Source organism: Cygnus olor, chromosome 18 (assembly GCF_009769625.2).
Source record: "Cygnus olor isolate bCygOlo1 chromosome 18, bCygOlo1.pri.v2, whole genome shotgun sequence".
NCBI lineage: Eukaryota > Metazoa > Chordata > Aves > Anseriformes > Anatidae > Cygnus > Cygnus olor.
In genome coordinates, this window is record NC_049186.1 from 10,701,395 (window position 1) to 10,721,420 (window position 20,026).

General features: G+C 47.6%; 1 protein-coding gene across 1 annotated transcript; it reads left to right on the top strand.

The window, feature by feature from the left end:
• Positions 1 to 4,250: 4,250 nt before the first annotated feature.
• On the top strand, positions 4,251 to 11,874 carry KCNJ2 (potassium inwardly rectifying channel subfamily J member 2). The gene is made up of 2 exons (XM_040530409.1): positions 4,251 to 4,395; positions 9,469 to 11,874. The coding sequence occupies exon 2, from the start codon at positions 9,685 to 9,687 to the stop codon at positions 10,966 to 10,968; it is 1,284 nt and encodes a 427-aa protein (XP_040386343.1). The 5' UTR covers positions 4,251 to 4,395; positions 9,469 to 9,684; the 3' UTR covers positions 10,969 to 11,874.
• Positions 11,875 to 20,026: the final 8,152 nt, after the last annotated feature.

Genomic DNA, 20,026 nt, shown 5'->3' on the forward strand with positions numbered 1-20,026 from the left:
CCAGCTGGTGGTTTGACTTTACAGTCAGACTGAATAAGACAGACTGAAATCTTCAGCAAAGATTTTGGACACACAGTATCTGCGAAAGAAAGAGAGAAAAAAAAAGTGAATGGTGTGTGAATTCCGCTATTCTCGGTGATATAAAACAATTCAATTTCCTATGCCATATTTCACTCCTTCTATGAACAAGCACAGTATTATCCAGTATAACCGTGTCACTGGCTGCACATCTGTATATCCTATTTGCTTGCAAAGTACAAAATATATTTATTTGCTCTCTCAAGTCTTATCGAACATGTAACCGCCTCCCTCTGGAATTTTCATTGGATTTAGCCATTCCTTCTATTGCAAATGTGGCTTCATTTTTCCTTGGAGATCCCATCATTAGATCTATAAAGATCCAGTTAATGTCTAAACCCCAGGGGGCTGATGTGAATGGGGAAACCACCTTTTCCTGGTGAATTTTTTCCGGTTGACTTAATGGTTAGAGAAGAAAGGCTAACTTATGCCAGTTTACATGCATGGAAATGGTGAGACCAACAAAAAGCACAACACGTTATTTACAGCATTTCTTCTCATCTTGTGGAAACCGACTGCTTTGATTCTACCAGACCGTGTTTTCCTTGCAAGTACAATACAATCAAGCTATTTTCAGCTGGCAATAAAATCCTTGAGAACCAAAGCAGATTTGGCCACTTTAAGAGATGGAGACTAATGCAATCTGATAATTAGGTCATTTCACCGCCAAGACAGAAAAACCAATTTAATAACATGCAGTAAGACAGGGGCGAGAGCCTCTGGGTCCCAGCTGGCAAGATCTGTGCCTGCAATACCACTCTCCAATTTGCTTCTGCAGGTCATCTGCAGATCTCTGCAAGACTGAGGGAGAGGGTGGCTGTGATGGGCAAAGGTGAGAATGATGCTGGAAAACAGAAAATGTGAAGAGAAAAGCCCTTCCTTTCACTGATGTGGCCAGGCTGAAAGACGTATAAGAAAAAGCATCCTACTATGTTGCTGGCTCCTTTTCTTACACTTCCTACGCTAGTATGAAACATAAATATTTTGCTTTGCCAGAGTCCTTTTTAATCCCTTGATGCCGTTTCTTCTGCAGATAGTGGATCTTGCCTTGAAAAACTCCGCAGACCATGACTATCTCCTGTAGCTCTTCTAATATTTCAGTAAGGAGGTTCTATGTGGTGGCAGAAAGGTACTTCTCTAGCTAGACTACATCAAATGGGAAAACATTGAGAGAAGAAAAACAAACCCTCACTCACTCTTGAGGGTTAAGTTTTCAGCTGTCTCTCACCCTCTTTGTCCTGGCTTGTTGCAACAGGAAAGGGTTTTTTAGAAACCTTTCTTGTAACTTCAGCTTCCCTGTTCGGGGAGTTTGGGAGTACTTCTCTTGCTGAAGCTCACGCAGACGAGACAGCTTTGTTACAGTTCTTATAATCTGTGTGATAGATTAGAATCGATATTTCATTCTAAGAAGAGCTTTTCTGGGCAGAGTTGCTTCGACTTTAAGAAAGCTATAAAATAGCCGTGATGTTTATGTTCTAGCCTTCTTCACCGTGAAATGCTAAATGATTTGGCCTGTAAGTCCATACTGCCGTGAATAAGACTTACTCATATCGGCAGATCCGGGCTCTCTGGGTCTCGTAGGTCAGTAGCCTTTATCAGTCAGTTTGCATGAGTAAAGGCTGAGTAAGAGTCTCTAAGGTCAGGCTTTAATTGGCAACATCTTGCGGGTATTGTGCAGAGATTTGTTGAGCCCACCCTCCAGCACGCTGCGTGTATTTTCAGCAGAGCATTTCTTAGCTATAGTGTATCACAGCACCTTGATTTCAGTTACACTCAGATGAGCACACACCTCAAGGTGGGTCAAGTCGTTGCTATTTTAGCTGTTCAGAGGATACACACATACGTTGAGAGAAATTAGGGATTTTTTTTCCTCTGGTATAGTTACATGGACTGTGTAGTATTTGTCCCTATGACTTTCAAATCCTGTGGATGGGTGACCTTGGTCTTACTGAACATATAAAATAGTTGTCTTTTCCTCTTGCGGATTTTTTTTTTTCCAGTTTCATCAATCAGGAGAAACTTACCTGAGCTATAGGACTTTTTATTTTTTTTCAATTAAAAATGAACAGAACCACCCACGAATAATTCATAAAAAATATGATTGCCCAACATGGCAGATTGCTCAATATACAAAAGAAATGTCTTTTCTTCCCCTCTTGCCATCGTGCAAAGTTTGCATATCCTGCACACACAACACTGGGGACTTATAAAAGCAGCTGCATTTGGTCATTGTGTTTGTTGCTGCACCAGCGCTGTGCTTCCTCATTCAGAATATAGGGAACTCGACAAATACTGTAAATGACAGCAGTGATAGCAGCAATTGTTCAGCAACAACCTGAGAGCGTTTTTTCCAAGCCTTTACTCCATGAGAAAGCATTTGGGCACAGCATTTTTACTGAGTATTTAGAGACTGCTAATGTCAGTTATAACCTCCCAAAACCGGTGAGGAGGAGGAGAGCTTAAGCGACCTGCCGGTGACCGCAGGCAGTGGCATTGCTGTGGGATGCAGGGCATCATCTTTAGAGCCTGTTGTGGGCACAGCAAGAAGCTCCCTGGCAGAGGGGACCGGGCTGTCCCCTGGGCAGAAGGGCTTACTGCTGCTTCACGCCACCTTGTCCCCAAAGCCACCCAGCGCCCGCTTGCCGGGCGTTGCAGCAGCTATCGTTGCAGTTCAAGGTGCTCGCGCCAACTTCTAACGCCTTGTGTGGTCTGCGAGCCTTGCGTTCAGCAGTCACCTTCGCTCTTATTTTTCCAATACAGCACACAGGGCTCTCTGATGCAGGTCAGCTGTTAGCATTCAGGAACTCGGCTTTCCGCGGGCAGCAGGAGAGCGCTGCAGCAGAGGACACCTGCCTCGGAAACTAACACCCCTGCACTGTCCATCAGAGCTGGAGTTTGGCAAACTTCAGAGCATGCTTACAAGGCTGTTTTTGTTCCTGCAAGGCTCCCGGCCAGGCATTTCATCCTTGTTTTCTTTGTCAGATGTCTTAGGCCACGTCCACTGTGGGGAGGACAAGCTATTAAATATCATTTTGATTTCTGCAAATTTCAACAGTGGCCGGACAGCCTGCTGATCGCACTGCCACAGGTGATCTCTGAAGCGAAGAGACGGGTCCCACGTACTGCAGGCACTTTCTTGCTTCCAGCTTTGCTCTAAAATACCTTAGTTCAGGGATCAAAGCTCTTGTTTTGGAAGGGACGTTAGATTTCAAAGAGAAGGATGTTGATTTAAAATAGTGGTAGTGCGGTACGCCTGACTTGCGTCTAGTGCACAAGAAGGTTGGATGTTTGTGATTAGATACCCTGCATTTTAGCATTTCTCTTCCCTGAAATAAAGATGGAATGTGACTACAGAAAGGAACAAAACTGTTTTCTCCCCGCTATTGTTTCTTCCTACACCGGCCCTCGGACACGAGCCTGAGACGAGAAAACCGGAGCAAGCGGGCACGCAGATCCCCCAGCACCTTCACAAACTCCCCATAAAGCCCTTCCCAGCACGGGGTGGGGAAAACACCCGTGGGCAGGTGCTCGGTGCCCGCGGGCTCAACCGGTGGATGTGGGGTAGAGTGGGTGCCCTGGGGCTTGGGGAAGGCTGGGCTGGGCACTCCGGGGCTTGGGTGTCCCGGGGATGGGTGCCCTGGGGATGGGCGCTTCGGGGATGGGTGCTCCGGGGATGGGTGCTTCGGGGTGCTCCGGGGCTTGGGCGCTCTGGGGATGGGCGCTCCGGGGATGGCTGCTCCGGGGATGGGCGCTCCGGGGCGTTCCGGGGTTTGGGTGCCCCGGGGCTTGGGAGCTCCGGGGCTGGGCGCTCCGGGGCTGGGCGACCCGGGGCTGGACGCTCCGGGGATGGACGCTCCGGGGATGGACGCTCCGGGGATGGGCGCTCCGGGGACGGACGCTCCGGAGCTTTTGCGCTCCCACCTCCTCCTCCCCTCCGAGCCGCCCCGCGGCGCCCCCCGGCGGGGCAGCCCCGCTCCCAGCCCCGCTCCCAGCCCCGCTCCCAGCCCCGCGGCTCCCCCCGGCCGGGGCCGCTCCGCCGCTCTCCCCGCAGCCCCGCGCGGCTCGGCTCGGCTCGGCACGGCCCGGCCTCCCGCCTCCCATTGGTCCGGGATAGCGCCGAGGGCGGGGACGGCCGGGCCGCTATTAAACATCCCATGGCAGCCCGCAAAAAGGGGCAGCGGCTCATTGAGTGGCTCAGTTGCAAAGCGGTGCGGCGGCGGCCGGCGGGCACCTTGGGATTGGCTTGCTGCGTCCCCCCAGCTGCTGGATCTTACGCCCTTTTAACTCTCTAAGCACCTCTGTTAAGGCCACCGGCAGGTAAGGAGAGCCTTCTTATTGCATCTCTTGCAGACGGGCCCCCCCCGAGGTGCCAGCCTGCTTTCCGGGAGCAGGGGCGAGGCTCCGGGAGCTGGCCCGGGGCATGCAGGGTGCCCCGAAATTCCCGAGCCGAAGCTTTCCTTGCTGGGGAGTTTGTTGCACGGATCGGCATAACCCCTTGGAGGGGGAACTCCTGCGTTTGTCATGTACCAGACCCGAGCTATTCTCAGTGCCTAAAATAATTAGATAGGTATGCTGGGAACACTCGAGCATCTGCTTGCAGCATCTGTTTATGTTCATAACTTTCCATGCACCAGCTGCTCCCCCCGAGATATTTTATTCGGGGGAAGGGCTGGAAGTTTGCATGACAACTCCGTCTTGAAGGAGCACCACCGCTCCATCCCTTCCCATTCTTCTCGCCTGTCGTTTCCTGTACGAGAGAAAGGTCAAAAGTATCAAGCCTTAGTGATCAGATGCGTGGTTTTGAAAGGAGTGTCCGAAATGTTTCAGAGGGGTGTGAAACCGACCCGTAACTTCATTCATTGCCCTTATGGAAACGGGGGATTTGCTTTATTTTCAATCATCCTGCCAGAAATAGGAAGAAAGGAAAAAAAAAAAAAAAAGCATTGCAGCTGGGGAGCCAGTGAAGAGGCTGCATTGTTTCAACATAGTTCATGACAGCTAGAGGAAAAAATACTGATAAGAAATGGCAGATTTATTTACGGGCTTGAGCGACTGCTTTGTCATCTTCCCGGGCTGGGGCTGCCGCAGGTGCGCGCTGGCTCTGGTGTCCGGTGCTGGGGCCACGCAGCCCCGTCCGGCCCGCAGGCAGTGGCACTTGTTCCGTGCTTCAGCCTTACCTTTACACTTGTTTGCTTTTCCATCCTCACAGCCGGTGCATCAAGTACACCCCCTGGTGATGACTATTTCACTTGTAGCTATTTTGTCATCAGCTAGAAATATCCTGAACCCGGCTCCTTTGCGGGATAGCAGATGCAAGCGCCACTTGTGCTTTCCTTTCTCCTGTTTCTTCATACCCGTTTCCTTGCATCATCTGTTCATTTTATTTTATTTTATTTCATTTTTTTTCCCCCACTGCCTGATGGCTAAGGACAGATCCTCCTTCTGAAGGCACCTCACTGCTTCAAACCCCGTGTAACATGAGCCCTGCCAAGTGGAGTGGTGCTGGGCAGCGACGTACAAGTGCCACAGGGCTCTGGGGGGAAGGTGCTCGGGGTGGCCGCGCACAGAAGCGAGCGAGCAGGGACTGTGGGAACGGGCTTCGCTCATGCGAGCAGCTCCTTTGTTCTGTTTACTGAGGACAGCAGGGGAAGGCGCTTCGCTAAGGTAGCGCCGGTGCTCTCTTAGCAACATGTGCCCGGCTCACACTGCGGGGCTGCGTGGCGTCAGCCTGGGAATAACTGCTCCGAGCGCTCATTAGTGCTCCTTTCTCTCCCCCGCTCTTTTTGCACTTCACAGTTTTTGCTGGATATTAAGCCTTCTGCACAAATTCCCTTTGACGTGTTGGTCGTGGTGCTTAGACATTCGATGTAAATGTCTCTCCTCTGGGGAGATCTTGAGGGGGATGCTTGCTAAGGGGAAAGTGGGGGTTTGGGTTTCTGGCTGTGGGATTCGCACCGATGTTGGCTCAGAAATGCTGCAGAAGCAACGCAGCCCTGCTTCCCTCTGCTCTTCCAAGCATCCCCTTGAAGCAGAGTAAGTCTGTGGCTCTCCCGTCCCATCCCATCCGATCCCATCCTGGTAACGCTGCGTCGGTGCCAGTGCTGGTAATTACAAGCTGCGTCGCTCTGCTCTCCTGTTCTCTTCCAGCAGGAGTGGTAGCGTCAATTAATAATAATAATAACACACCTAGCGATGATTGACTTTACAGCTCCATGTGTGTGAGCCTGGTTGCAGTGTGTTGAGCCCAATTACACGCAGGGTTGGATTGGTTTGCGGGTTCTGGGTTGGCTTCTTTTGTCTGGTGAGGTTTGTGGGGCTGGTCCCGCGCTAGCTGAGCACCTCCAGCCTTCAGCACATTGCTGCTGGGGTGTGTGGGGGGAGCAGGCTCGTTTTGCCTTTCAGCAGCAGGTGGATTAGCAAAATAAGAAGTACCATTAAATTTTCGTGCTCGCTTGATTGTTTGTGGGATTTCTTTTGGGTGAAACCTGCTGTGCAGGTCAGGGTGAACACGGACGTGGTGGGGCCTGAGCACGGTGCTGGCCGCGTTCCCTTCCCTGTATCCCCCTCACGCCGAGCACTCACGAGGAAGAGAGGCAATTTGCGCAGGAGAAAGAAGACAGCCACCCCGCAAGCAGCGGCAGAGCATGCCAGAGCTTTGTTGTATAAACTTCAAGGAGCAGGCTGTAAACTTAGCAAAGCGTGCCCCCGGGCACACCTCGGAGTTTTAGGATCCTCGGAGCCCAGGAGGTGCAGGTTTGTTCCCTGGGGCAGAGCACCGACAGCATACAGCTGTAAAGCTACGGTTTTTCTGATGGACACAGAAATGCTGTGCAGATGTACAGGAGGTAGAATGCGCTCAGCCGGTCCGAGTGGGGATATGGCGGTGTGCGATACCTCATTCGGGTCCCAAACTTCTAAATGCAGTCAGCTCACCGCAGGAAGTTGCAGTTAGGATTTCAGTGATTTGTGGAATTCAAACAAATGTCCTGGGGTCAAGCCTTTTGTGGGGGGAGCTGCATATTCTGGCACTTGAAACTTTGCAGCTTATCTTTCCCTCCACCGCAAGTTTTCCTCTAAAATCCAAGAGATGATGCAGAGGGGGGGGGGAAAAATAAGACTTCAAAATAATCTGTTCCCTAGGTTGTGTATTTCCATCAGCTTGCAACAAAGCAGACTCTGAATGTGGAAGTTGAACACGACTATGATTATAGGATGTGGTTTAGAAAAGTGATCAATCTGTGAACCAATGCAATGCTTTTTCAGGGAGTTTTGTGTGTGGAATGCATAAACAATTTCACTTTCCCCCTCTACTCAGGTTTCTAAAAGTATTTTTAAGCTTTTACTTATTCATTTTTTTTAAGTGAACATTAAAAGAATTCCTTTATGGTTTTTGAGAAAACCCATGATTAAAAAGGTGCAAGGGAAAAAGTGACTCCCAACATAGTATAGGCCAGATAGTCAGATAAGTATAAGGGCAGTTAAACCATCCCATAAATCTACGTTTCTCTCAAACGGGACACTAATGAACCCATCAAAAGTTGCCAAAATGTCTTGTTCACTGCTGAAGTCACAGATGGCTAATGTCGGCAAGTAGGCAGTAGGACCCATTCTTGCACAACAAACAGAAGTGAGAAAAAAGAGAAGGTAAAAGAAAACCATGAAGACGTCCTCCAGGGAAAAACATCCTGCACGCAACTGCAAGCATGCTGTTGTTCTCTGTTTGTCACCTGCTCCTTTTTCCCAACAAGTGTTTGCTGACCTAAAGCCCTCGTGATGTAGTGGAAGGATGTGGGAGGGCCCAGAAACTGTTTGAAATCCCTCAAGTTGTTGGAACACCTCGGCCGGGCTTTGGGCGCCGCTGTTGGGAAAGGAGGTAGACCCTTTTGGAGAGTATCGTGATTTAATCCCCCACTAACATAAACAGTACTTAAGTCTCCTCTCCCATGACAATGGATAGCAGACGCTCCTCGTCGCTTGGTTTTGGTTTTATTTCCTCCGTGGGGTACATGTATGGATGGAGCAGTTGCAATAATGCATCTCTTCTCCTCTGCAGCATTTCAATTACATTTCCTGATGTACAGTACATGACTTAATGGATGACGCACTTGTTAAAAGCTAAGCCTGGGTCTAAGCCAGACCTCCCTGAAACAAGTCTGGTAGCTTCTACCCTCCGGAAGAAGGTTTTGTAGCCTCTCTGCTGAGTCTTAATCGCTGGCATCTAAGACCCAGAGGACACTCAGAACAGCTACCCTTTGGAGCTGGAAGTGGTTGCCTCCTGCTCTTGAGGGGAAGGTGCTGGTACTTGCCACCAAAGGTGTTACGAAGGCTCTCAGCCAGTCCTACTCCACCGTAGCCTTCTGCTGGTTGCATTCACAGGGGCAGATGTTGGCTGTTACCAGGTTTAGTTTGCTTTGTATGGCTTAAGCCTAATATAAATGTAAAAGCCATCCAGAACCCAACGAGTTGATGGCGTTACAGGTACTAATGCAGCCTTTATTTCTTCTATTTGCAGAGAGGCACAATGCCTTTTTATTAAGTGCGAGTTAAAAAAGAAGAAAACCCCGTAAATTCTATGCAATGTAAATTCAATGCATAAAGGGGGCTTATAAGAAAGAGAGGGTCTGTAGTGGCAGGACAAGGGGCGATGGTTTTAAACTACAAGTGTGTAGATTTAGACTGGATATCAGGAAGTTGTTTTTCACACTGAGGGTGGTGAGGCCCAGGCAGAAGCTGTGGGTGCCCCATCTGTGGAGGTGCCCAGGGCCAGGCTGGAGGGAGCTTTGGGCAGCCTGGGCTGGTGTGGGGGTCCCTGCCCATGGCAGGGGGTGGCACTGGATGAGCTTTAATGGTCCCTTCCACAAACCGTTCCATGCTAATTTAATGGAAATCACTGATACTTCTGCTTGCATTTGCCAACTCTATTATTTTTCTCAGCACATGTTGTCCTCCCTTTAGCACACTCCCTTGTTTGCCGTAGGTAAAACAGTCCAGGAGACAGACCTTGTACATCATTAAAAGCTGCTTCAGTATTTTTATTTGAACAGATGGAGGCTAAAACTAATTCTTTGTTTCAAAATAAACAGAAAGCACGGTTGTAAGCAGCAGATAGATTCTTTGCATGCCCAACTTTAAAGTGAATATTGCTTAGAGACTTGTGCGACATGATCACAGGGTTTTCACCGAGAAGAGCAGTGGCTTCTCTGTAGTAACGATGTCACCTCTGTCAATATATAACTGCACTCGGAGAACTGTGCATTCCAGAAAATGCTGTCGTTAAGAATAAGGAAACTTCCTGCAGATCCAGAGGAGTCGTTTTACTTGATTCTTGCAGGCTTGATTCGTTGTCCTTTTCCTCCAAGATCTAATACGACATTTCTCTTTCTCTTGCAGACCATGCCCTCTCTATGACGGTTACTTGTTAAGCTAACTCTGCATGCCAGAAGACTGTCCTTGGTTGATCCAAGGGCTTTTGGGGACTCCGGCCTCTCCCCAGTTTTTCTGTGTGTGTGTGTTCCTCTAGAACTTTCAAAACTGTTTCTCCAAAGGGTTTTGCAGAAACTTAGACTGTTTTCTAAAGCAGAAGCACCTCAGTCCACAGCAGTAGTGATGGGCAGCGTGCGAACCAACCGCTACAGCATCGTGTCTTCGGAGGAGGACGGCATGAAGCTGGCAACCATGGCCGTTGCCAACGGCTTTGGGAATGGAAAAAGTAAGGTACACACCAGACAGCAATGCAGGAGCCGCTTTGTCAAAAAAGACGGCCACTGCAACGTCCAGTTTATTAATGTGGGCGAGAAGGGACAGCGATACCTGGCAGACATCTTCACCACCTGCGTGGACATCCGCTGGAGGTGGATGCTAGTTATCTTCTGCCTGACTTTCATCCTCTCCTGGCTTTTTTTTGGCTGTGTGTTTTGGTTGATCGCGCTGTTGCATGGGGATCTGGAGAATCAAGAAAATAACAAACCTTGTGTCTCTCAAGTGAGCAGCTTCACTGCAGCCTTTCTGTTTTCCATTGAGACCCAGACCACGATCGGCTATGGCTTCAGGTGCGTCACAGATGAGTGCCCCATTGCAGTTTTCATGGTGGTTTTCCAGTCTATAGTAGGCTGCATCATTGACGCCTTCATCATTGGTGCTGTCATGGCAAAGATGGCTAAGCCAAAAAAGAGAAACGAAACTCTAGTCTTCAGCCACAATGCCGTGGTGGCCATGAGAGACGGGAAACTGTGCCTGATGTGGCGCGTCGGGAACCTGAGGAAAAGCCACTTGGTGGAGGCACATGTGCGAGCGCAGCTCCTCAAATCCAGGATCACATCGGAAGGGGAGTACATCCCTTTGGATCAAATAGACATCAACGTAGGGTTTGACAGTGGGATAGACCGCATATTCCTGGTCTCCCCAATTACAATAGTACATGAAATAGATGAAGACAGTCCTTTGTATGACTTGAGCAAACAAGACATGGACAATGCTGACTTTGAAATTGTAGTAATTTTAGAGGGCATGGTGGAAGCTACTGCCATGACGACCCAGTGCCGTAGCTCATATCTGGCAAACGAAATCCTCTGGGGCCACCGCTATGAGCCCGTACTCTTTGAAGAGAAAAACTACTACAAAGTGGATTACTCGAGGTTCCACAAAACATACGAAGTGCCCAACACACCCATCTGCAGTGCCAGAGACTTAGCAGAAAAGAAATACATTCTCTCGAACGCAAACTCCTTTTGCTACGAGAACGAAGTGGCCCTCACCAGCAAAGAGGAGGAGGAGATTGACACTGGGGTGCCTGAGAGCATGAGCACAGACACCCACCCCGACATGGACCACCACAACCAAGCAGGGGTGCCTCTAGAGCCACGGCCGCTACGGCGGGAGTCGGAAATATGACTGACAAACTCTTCCTCTCTCTTTTGGTTGAAAGGAAAAATAAAAAATCTATCGGTCAAAGGCACGTTGACCTGAGAAGTTGGCCCAGAACAGTCTTCAGACAACGGTACTGTTGAAGAGTGGTGTGAAGGCAAGCAGACCTGAGAAACCCCGGCTGGTTTTAGGGCTGTCCTCGTAGGAGGGACAACAGAAAATGAACTCTAAACACAAAGCACTAAACATGTCTAAGTATGAACAGAAGGCACATATGTTGTAGAATAAATTATGTATATATTTTTTTACAAAACTTGAACTTGCAGGCAAGCTTTGGTTGGGTTATTATTATTTTTTTTCAACTTTTTCCAGAATGCTTCTCTCTAGGGAACAAGAATGTTTTTAATGGCATAACAAAGGCAAGAATCTGCCTTATTATTATTATTATAATTATTTTTTAAAAAAGCTGCTGCTAACTACATGAACACAAATGGTTATTTTTGTTGCAGTGTAGTTTTTATTTTCTCTTGTGTAATTTAAAAAAAAAAAGTCAGTGTTGAACTTTTGGGGTTGAAAAGCTTGTGATCGCTACAGAGAGGCCAACGTTGCCAGAAAGTCTAAACTCCTTTTGAGGCCAGTAGTTTGATAGCTAGAATCAATTTCTCTCTTTCCAATTACATGAGGGGCATTATGTAATATCAGGCCAATCAGTAGCCTCCAGCAAAATTAAGATTTTTGGGGGGAGAATTTAATTCTCTGTCTAAAGGAAAAATGAAATATATATATACATAGAAAAAGTACTAAGTTAAAACTACCTAAGTGGATACCAAAGAAAATGCACAGTTTTGCACAGTGGAGTTTATTTAAGAAAAAAAAAAAAAGGAAAAAAAAAAGAAACAGGCTGCTTTAAACAAACAAAAAATTCAAACCTCAGATGCTATTTTTTTCTTTTGATTTTTGTTTTTCTTTTTGAGACCTTTATTTTGCACCTTATTCTAAAAGCTTAAGACGCGGATCTAAAGTGAGGTAGGGATCTTCCCTGCCCCCATCTTCCCTTCTATGGGGAAATAAATTCCCTTCCTTGCTGGTAAGGAGAAGCACAGCTGGGGGAAGGCAAACGAGCAAACATCTGTCCTTCCAGGTCGCTCGCCGAGCCGGGCTGCAGCAGAAGGTCGAGTGTTAGTGCACACATTCCCAAACCGGCGCTAGACTTCAGCGCCCTGAAAACTGAGCCATCCGCCGTGCTGCAGGCGTGGGACCCCCAAATTACCAGGCAGACTCTGCCAGGGACAAGGAAGCTGCTGAGCTGTGCCAGGGCAAAGCGCTGCTGGCGTGGGCGTTTGGGCACAGATGAGCCGAGCCATGTATAAATCCCCAGGAAGAGGTTTGGGAGAGGGTAATGGAAAGGAAAAAAGGCTTTTGTAACACAGCTCTTGGGAAGGGCACAGGGATGGTAGCGTTTTGCAAAAATGCTTCTCTTCAGCAGGGCACGGGTGTCAGAAAAAGTGTATTTTCCAGCTCATTTGGAGAGGGTTTATTTGGGAGGATGAGGCTGTAAGGCAAGCTCCATCTCCTGCCTCCTTGTCCCCGCAAACAGCAACATCAGCGATCGGTGGATGAGAGACGTGGCCGAGCTCTGAGCAGGTTTTGTGACCTCCTGCGACGCTCTGGCCCTGGCTCCTTCGCCCAGAAGGCTTTAAATTCTCTGTGCCTCTAAGATCAAGGATGCAACCAAACTGCACGTCATGCCTGCTCGCTGGTGGCTCCCCCGAGGAGCAGGTGGAGAGGGGAGGCGGTGGGGACAGCAACCCTAGTCCACTCTTACAGTATTGGATCACTGTATGCCATTAAAAAACAGCTTGTTCTAGGTCTAATGTCTTCTGCAAACAGATATCTGTGAAGGCCGCTGGCCCCTTCCAGCCCTGCCTGAAAGAAATGCCTGCAATGAAATGGTGTCTGATAAGATGGTATCTGCAGTGGGTGGGTTCGAAACTGTGGAAATTTGACATTGTAAATGTAGATTTGGCTACTAGAGAGGGCAGATGATTAAGTGCAAGTACAAGGCTATTACTGGGGTGGGGGGAAGTAAATGAAAGGAAAGCTGAACGCGCAAAGCGACTCGATTGCAGTTTCTGGGTCAACAGTAGTGAAGACAACTGAGTGCTGCTAGTGCTGCTATTGTGATATACTTGTACAAGGAAAATACCTAAACCAAAGAGTATTCAGTGAAACGGAGAGCGCATGAAAATGCAAAGAGGAAGGGATGGAAATGGGATGCCGGCTGGGAGAAAGGGGACCCCTTCTCCGGGTTGGTGTGCCCCAGGTGCACAGAGCTCCCACTAGGTGATGATACTTGAGATGTTCGAGGGAGGGATAAGAGACAGGGGAAAGGGGAATGCAGGACTTCAGCTTGTTTCTTTAAAGTAAAAGGAATTCAGAGAAAATTAAAAAAAAAAAAAAAAAAAGAAAGATCCCCTCCCCTTAATATTTCTGGTGCAGAGGTTTGGGGTTTTGTTTTTTTTTGTTGTTGTTGTTGTTTTTGTTTTGTTTTGTTTTTCAAGTCAGTTTTTCAGAAATATTTTTAAAATGTACATTTTATAAAGTTTATCAAGTATTTTCATATTTAAAGCCAAATGTAAATAGAAGTCTGTAAAGGAGGACAAGGAGAAGAAAAACAGAAAAGGCCACAAAAAGTATAAATTCTGCTCGGCAGTCTCGGCTAGCTAGTACCTAGATGCTACCGGTTAGCATGATTTTTAGCAAATACTTGTAAGCCTTATAGGATTCCTAATGCTATGAACTTCTCTTTATTTATTTTTACGCATGGACTTTTAATTTGAAAACATGTTCTAGTTACTAGCATTTTTAAAACTTATGAGCTTTCCGAGTGCTAGTCTTGTCGAGGGTGCGCATCGAGGTAATCCATTACACTCTCTGCCGCATTCCTTTCTTTTCTTTTCTTTTCTTTTTTTTTTTTTTTTTTTTTAATAACCCTTTGTCTTTGCCGATGGACTCTGACATTGCAGAATTGCACTCAGCCTCTGGCTCTGGGAAGCTGCTAGAAAGAGACCTGCAATGTACACGCCACGGTACCCTTCCCCTCGTCCATCATTTCTGTATTTCCGAACATGCCTTGGTAAGCCCAGTATAGGACAGGCAGTTTAGCACACTTGTCCAGCAGCAAATTGAGTTGGTCATTTTTCAAATGTTATTTTTAAGGAGTACGGAGTGACTGACAGCGTTTGATCTGTTCCTGATGATCCTGGGCCACACTGATGTTTAATTAGGAGCCCTTTAAACTGACTGAGCTCTACCCACAGGCTCCTGCAGGCTTTGGGTTGGCCTCTTTATCAAGGATAAAGTCGGCTCACCTGGCTCACACAGAACGTTTATACTGTATTTTGCCTAGGGTCTGGGCGGAATATGTTATTTCTGCCCTTCCCTGAAAATACTTGAATGAGACACTTATTGTCTGAAACATACTGCGTACAGTGACAAAGAACATTTCCGAGGCAGGTTGGGATCTCTTCTTTCCTCTGTCTCTTCTGTGCGAGCTGTCTGTTCTTAGGTAGCAAGGGTAGAACTCCTTAATTATTGGCTGTGTTTAACGATACCCTCTCCCAGACACGACAAACTTCTGTGTTGTTAGTTTAGCACTCGCTCTTCTTGGGAAAGACAAAGGGTCCAGATGTTTGATTTGTTCTCCTTAGGTCTTCTTTTTTCATAATGGATTACAAGGTAAAACTGAGAAGTACTGTAATGTCTTTAAATTATGGCTGCTCCTGACCATTGTAAAGTAGAAGGGTGCTGCGTAGTTGCCATCCCACAGCCAACGAGAAACTGATTTTGTAATGACTTTTGGCCTGCAGCTATTGTAAGGTGAACAATCTAGGCATCTGACAGTTGTCCATTACTATTTTCCTGTTTGCAGCCTTTTTGTATCAAAGTCTTCCTAATGTACTGCACAAATTGTGGATTGTACAGATTTTTATATATTATGTCTTATTTTATTATTTCTAAATAAATAAAAAAAAATTGAGAATGAACTGGCGTATGCAGCATGTATGTGAATGAAGTGGGGAGAGGGGTCAGGACGTTATTACAGAGCTGTGTTTATGCCTGTCTCTGAGCACAGCCGTTGTCTGAAGCACTTTAGGAAGAGACAGATCGTTCCCTCCCTCGACAAAAGGCAGGAGGAAAGGTGATACTATCATTATTTGCCAGATGGGAACACAAACATGATTCTCATTGGAGTCTGCGGTGTAAGGCAACTTGCACCAAAGGAAAATCTATCCCAGAGAGACCGATTGACTTTCTTAAGGTCATACCTGAAGCTGCAGAGCTCCAGATCATTAGCTACAAGTTGTCTGAAATAGAAAGCAAGCTCAAAGTCTATGTAAACCACAAGGCAGGGAGTGAGGGGAAATGAAAACGCAGAGCATAAGCAAGCACGCTGAAAGATTTGGGAAGGGATTAAAAAATCAGGCAGGAAACATCCTCAAATCCCAATGAATCCCCATGTTTCATATCTCCCTGGATCATCCCCGTTTGGCAACAATGCTCTTCATCTGACCTGAAGTCCAAACACATTTGCTGTAATCTTAACACATGCCTTCTTTATCTGGAGCCCTAAGCCTTTGGGGCTGGATTCTTGTGTAATGGGATGGGGAAACGTAGCTGGAAAGGGGCTGGGAGTATCCGAACGGGGACTCGGTGCCCATATTTGTCAGGCTGGGCAGCTCCTTTCCCACTGCTGTGTGTGGCCTCCGGGGCAGACATTGAAGCTGCGCGACTGTGACTCAGCTAGAAAACGCTGATCTAACTGGAATAAAATGCACTACGAAGGCTGAGGACGGCAGTGCAACATCGCAGCGTGGTTTTGACCCTTCTGCTGAACTGTCCGACTTTTCATCAGTCTGTAAAGCCCTTCACATACAGCTCTGAAATTAAAGCTGATGGAGCCCTGACCTTATCAAGAAGGACTCCATTTAGAAATTCAAATTCCCATTTCAAAAACTAATGGTCTCTTGAAAAGCTTATAATGATAATTGCAGGGCTGGATGTAGGGACAGCGCCTGGCCGTCACAGCCTGGATCTGCTCACTGTCCCTGCAGAAATCCACCCCCACAGGAGCCGCTGGCTGGTCTGAGCCCTCGCTGCTCGGGGCACTGCTGGGTCTGCCTTTCCTGCTGCCTACACCATTAGCACCCTCTCCTATTGCTGGCTGCTCGGGTGGTCAGGTGGAGTCAGCATAAATATAGCAGCAAAACACAGACTGCGTGTTTTGGTAGCTAGCAGGGTAAGAGCTGAACTCTCTCCCCTCTCATACCAGCTAGATGCAGCACAGAAAGGTGCATTAGAGGAAGATGCATGAACCAATTGCTCCTTCTTTCCCCAACCTTCTTGTCAAACAAGTAGTGCTTGCTGATTCCTTTGACGTGCCAAGCTCATGCTGAAGGCTGCAGGTTTCCTATCTATAAAAGGTGGGCAAAAATGTTTAAAGAAATGTCCATTCTTTCAAAAATGTTTAAGGAAAATTCATGATTTCAGGAGAGCCTGTTGCATGGGTTTGGACTCCAGGCAGGTGGAGTTTGCTGTTCCAGGAAGGCTTTGGACAAGATGTGCTCGCTAGGATTCAACACACACCTGGTCTGGATTAGCTCCTTTGTCCTGGTTTAACGCATGCACCAGCTCTTTGGGAAGGGGCTGTCAGTGCTGCAGGGTCTCAGCACCTGTACAGGGTCTCCAAGGCTTCCTGCACTGCTCAGGGAGTCGTGCTCAGTATGCAACGTGTAAGTCCAGGCCCTTTGCATGAAGTGCATTCACATTAAGAGTTTTCGTTTCTTTAGCTACACCAGTGCGATCCTTCCTCACCCTCTTGCAGTGCTGACCCGCGATCTGTGATTGTAAATCTGTATAAGATAGTAAAAGGGAGAAAATTTTACAAATCAGCATTTTTTTCAGACTGTTTTTTGCTTCTCTCTCCATCTGCTCCTTTGTGTGCAAGATTTGGCTGTTTCCCCCATCCTCGGACAGCGCAGCTCCCACTGGCTTCCAGATACGGAGGTTCTGCACCTGCAAACTTCTGTCTAAATTCAGCCAATTGCTGATCTTTAGACCTGTTTGCAGCTCAGATGTCAGGGTGGAAATCAGAAAAAGACTGTTAATGCTGCAAACACAGAAGCCACGCATCCTTGCGGGGAAGCCAAAACCTAGCAGGAGCCCTTCAGCACTCTGTAATCCTCCAAACATCCGCAGCTGCACAGCCAGGCTCCGATCACCCCCCCAGCGTCACGGCAGTGGCATTCCGCTGAAATTAGAGGATGAGCAAAACCAACCGAATGGTTGTGGGGTCACTTTGAGGAGCCTGAGATTTAAATCCCCAGGCTGAGGGTGAGGGAGCAGGAGCAGGTTTCGGTGAACTCCTTTGTGGTGCTTTTTTGTTCAGTTGAGCACCCACACAGGAACGACGGCCACCGAGAGGTGGGGAGCGACGGCAGGATGCCACCGCTGACAGCAGTTCTGTAGTTTTTCTATTAGGGGAAAGGGAAGGAATGCCGTACCAGGCGCACACGCTGCCAGGGGAACACCAGTGGCATTGCACGACCTATTCATATCGCATCCAGCATGAGCAGACACATTAACACGGGCTGCCACGCCGCACAAAGACCCGCAGCATTTTGCTCTGTGCTCTTGGCAGTTCTCCAGATGGAGCTGAAATCCACGGCTAAATCCTTCCATTTATCCTGTGCGTTGGGTAGAGCTCGTTTTGTAAAGAGTTTACAGCATTTTGTAACCTTCACGGCTACCTGAGGCTGGGAACATCGTTCCCTCTATTTCACCTTACCCTAACGCACCGCCTTCGCTTTGTCCTCTCCTGGGAATGCTGCAATGTTTCCGCTGGTTTGCCAGTGTCTAGGGACAGGACGGACAAATGCAAGCTGTGAAAATTATGGAAAGTTCAAGAACATAAAAAGGAAAGATGGGTCTTGCACATACTGTTCTTCTTCTCCTCCTCCTTCTGAAGTCTTCTTCGAAGTAGTCTTTAATCCGGTACCACCACTTAGAGCATTATAGAGGGTGCACGTGCAAGTTGTTATATGTAAGCTGATGCCTTTTATAGGTTTGTGTGGTCAGGACAGGAAGGGGCCAGAAACACCTATTTCAGCAATATTTACATTTTATATTATTCTTTTTAAAAATTACTGCTCTTGCCTCTTCCTTCCTTTCTGACTTGGATTTCAACCTATACACTATGGCAACAGATTTTTTTTAAAAAGCATCCACATTGAGACTCCTACAAATGACATACATTAAAATGTGCAATAGCTGCTGAATCACCTGGGTTGGGAAGCTGTGCAAAAGGGAATCATGGGCTACGAAACAGGTGTCCTGTCCTGGTTGGATTCCCACCTGTTTGCACCTCCCAGATGCTGCAGATTTCAGGGTAGATTGGGAACTGAGGCCAAAAGCAGGTATGAGGTCTCGTTCACCTGGGCTTGGCCTTGCTGTGATTGATCCTCACCACCAGGCAGTTGGGGTGAGGAGCCCCAGGAAAGCCCTGCTCCCTCCTACACATGAAGCACGTCATTTCCTTGAGGAGGCAAGGCAGAATGTCTTGCTGTGCATAACTTGTATTTGATATGCAAATTAACTCATTAATTATTGCATTGCGTGGCACACAAGGTGCCTCATGGCTCTGCCTGTATTTAAACCTGGGTTGGAGCCTGTGGGAGCAGGGACATGGCTGCTGCTGGCCCCAGCCTGCAAACCTTGACCGTAGTGAAAAATAAAGTACAAACTAAACCAGGGTGCTTTGAGTTTGCTGCCTGAGAAATTCCTTGGCTTTCAAAAAAAAAATAATCTGATTGCTGGTGGTGCTTGAGACTAATAATCTCCAAAATACTGCTGCCACCCAAATCGTTATCAGAGCTTAATTTAATTGATATATAATAGGCTGAAAACAGGAAAGGGTGCATTTCTATAGTTAAATAGCATGGGATCTTTATGAACAGGGATGAATCTTACCCTGGGGCAGAGAGATTACCCAGGGAAATAATACTGCTTTAGCTCTATTTTTGAAGTCTTTTGAGGTTCTTGAATGGTGCAGTAGCTGTTAGCTCCCAGGAAGGATGAACTTCTGCCTTTAGCCAGAACATTTCCATCTTTATCTCTGTATTTGTGTGAGCCTTTTGCATGAAAACCCATTCACACACACAGAAAATTCAAGACAGACCAGCAAATCTTTTTTTTTTTTTTTTTTCCCCTTTTTCCCATGTTGATACTTGCAGTGACTCCATGTTGCTGGAAAGGTAGCAGTAGATCAAAAGTCGGTATTTTCTCTGTTTACACCCTAGGCAAGAGAGCTTGGGCTGTCTGCAGTCGACTCGGGATAGCTCTGTGATCTGCAGATGGAAAAGGAGGGAATTCCTTTCTTCCTTCTGCAAGGGCGTTTGGCAAGAGGTGTCCACCCTCTAATAAGAAGCCCAGCAGCTAACTGAAGAAAGGGAAGATTTTAAGGAAAATAAAGCAAGCAAAGCTATGGAGCAGCTCAAATGCTCACACTGCATTTCAAAGGTAATTGAGTATAAGTGAGAGAGCGAGTGCGAAAGTGTTGTCTGTTCGTTCTCGTAAGCTCGGCAGCTCCACCCAAAGGATGCCTATCTGCAGGTTTTTGGGGTGATGGTAACAGAAACCTCTGGAGAAAGGCAAGCCATTCATTAAACGTCACTGAGTCAGCTGCATCTTTCATCGCAGAGGCTGTGCTGGTGGAGATGGGTGCTCTTGCAGATCGCAGCATCCTTGGCCTCCCTCCTCCCCTTGGTACCTGGGCAGCCCACGGACCCGATCCCGTGGGTACCATTGTCCCATGAGCAGCAGGAGTGGAGGCTGCAGGCGTCCGACCCTCCGTGCTCACCTCCACATGCTCCGGAGCAGGGCTGCATTTAAAAAGCAATTAAAAGCCCTGACTTAGCCTAATTAGAGCCAACACTGGAACTGCATTAGAGTCGTTGTCTCAAGTTTTCCAAAGCCCTCTCCCAGCAGGCCCGGGAGTTTATTTCTGCCCTTTGCTTTCTTTCCCCCT

Excerpts from the sequence above, each read along its gene's own strand:
- KCNJ2 (XM_040530409.1), top strand. The coding sequence starts at position 9,685 with ATGGGCAGCGTGCGAACCAACCGCTACAGCATCGTGTCTTCGGAGGAG.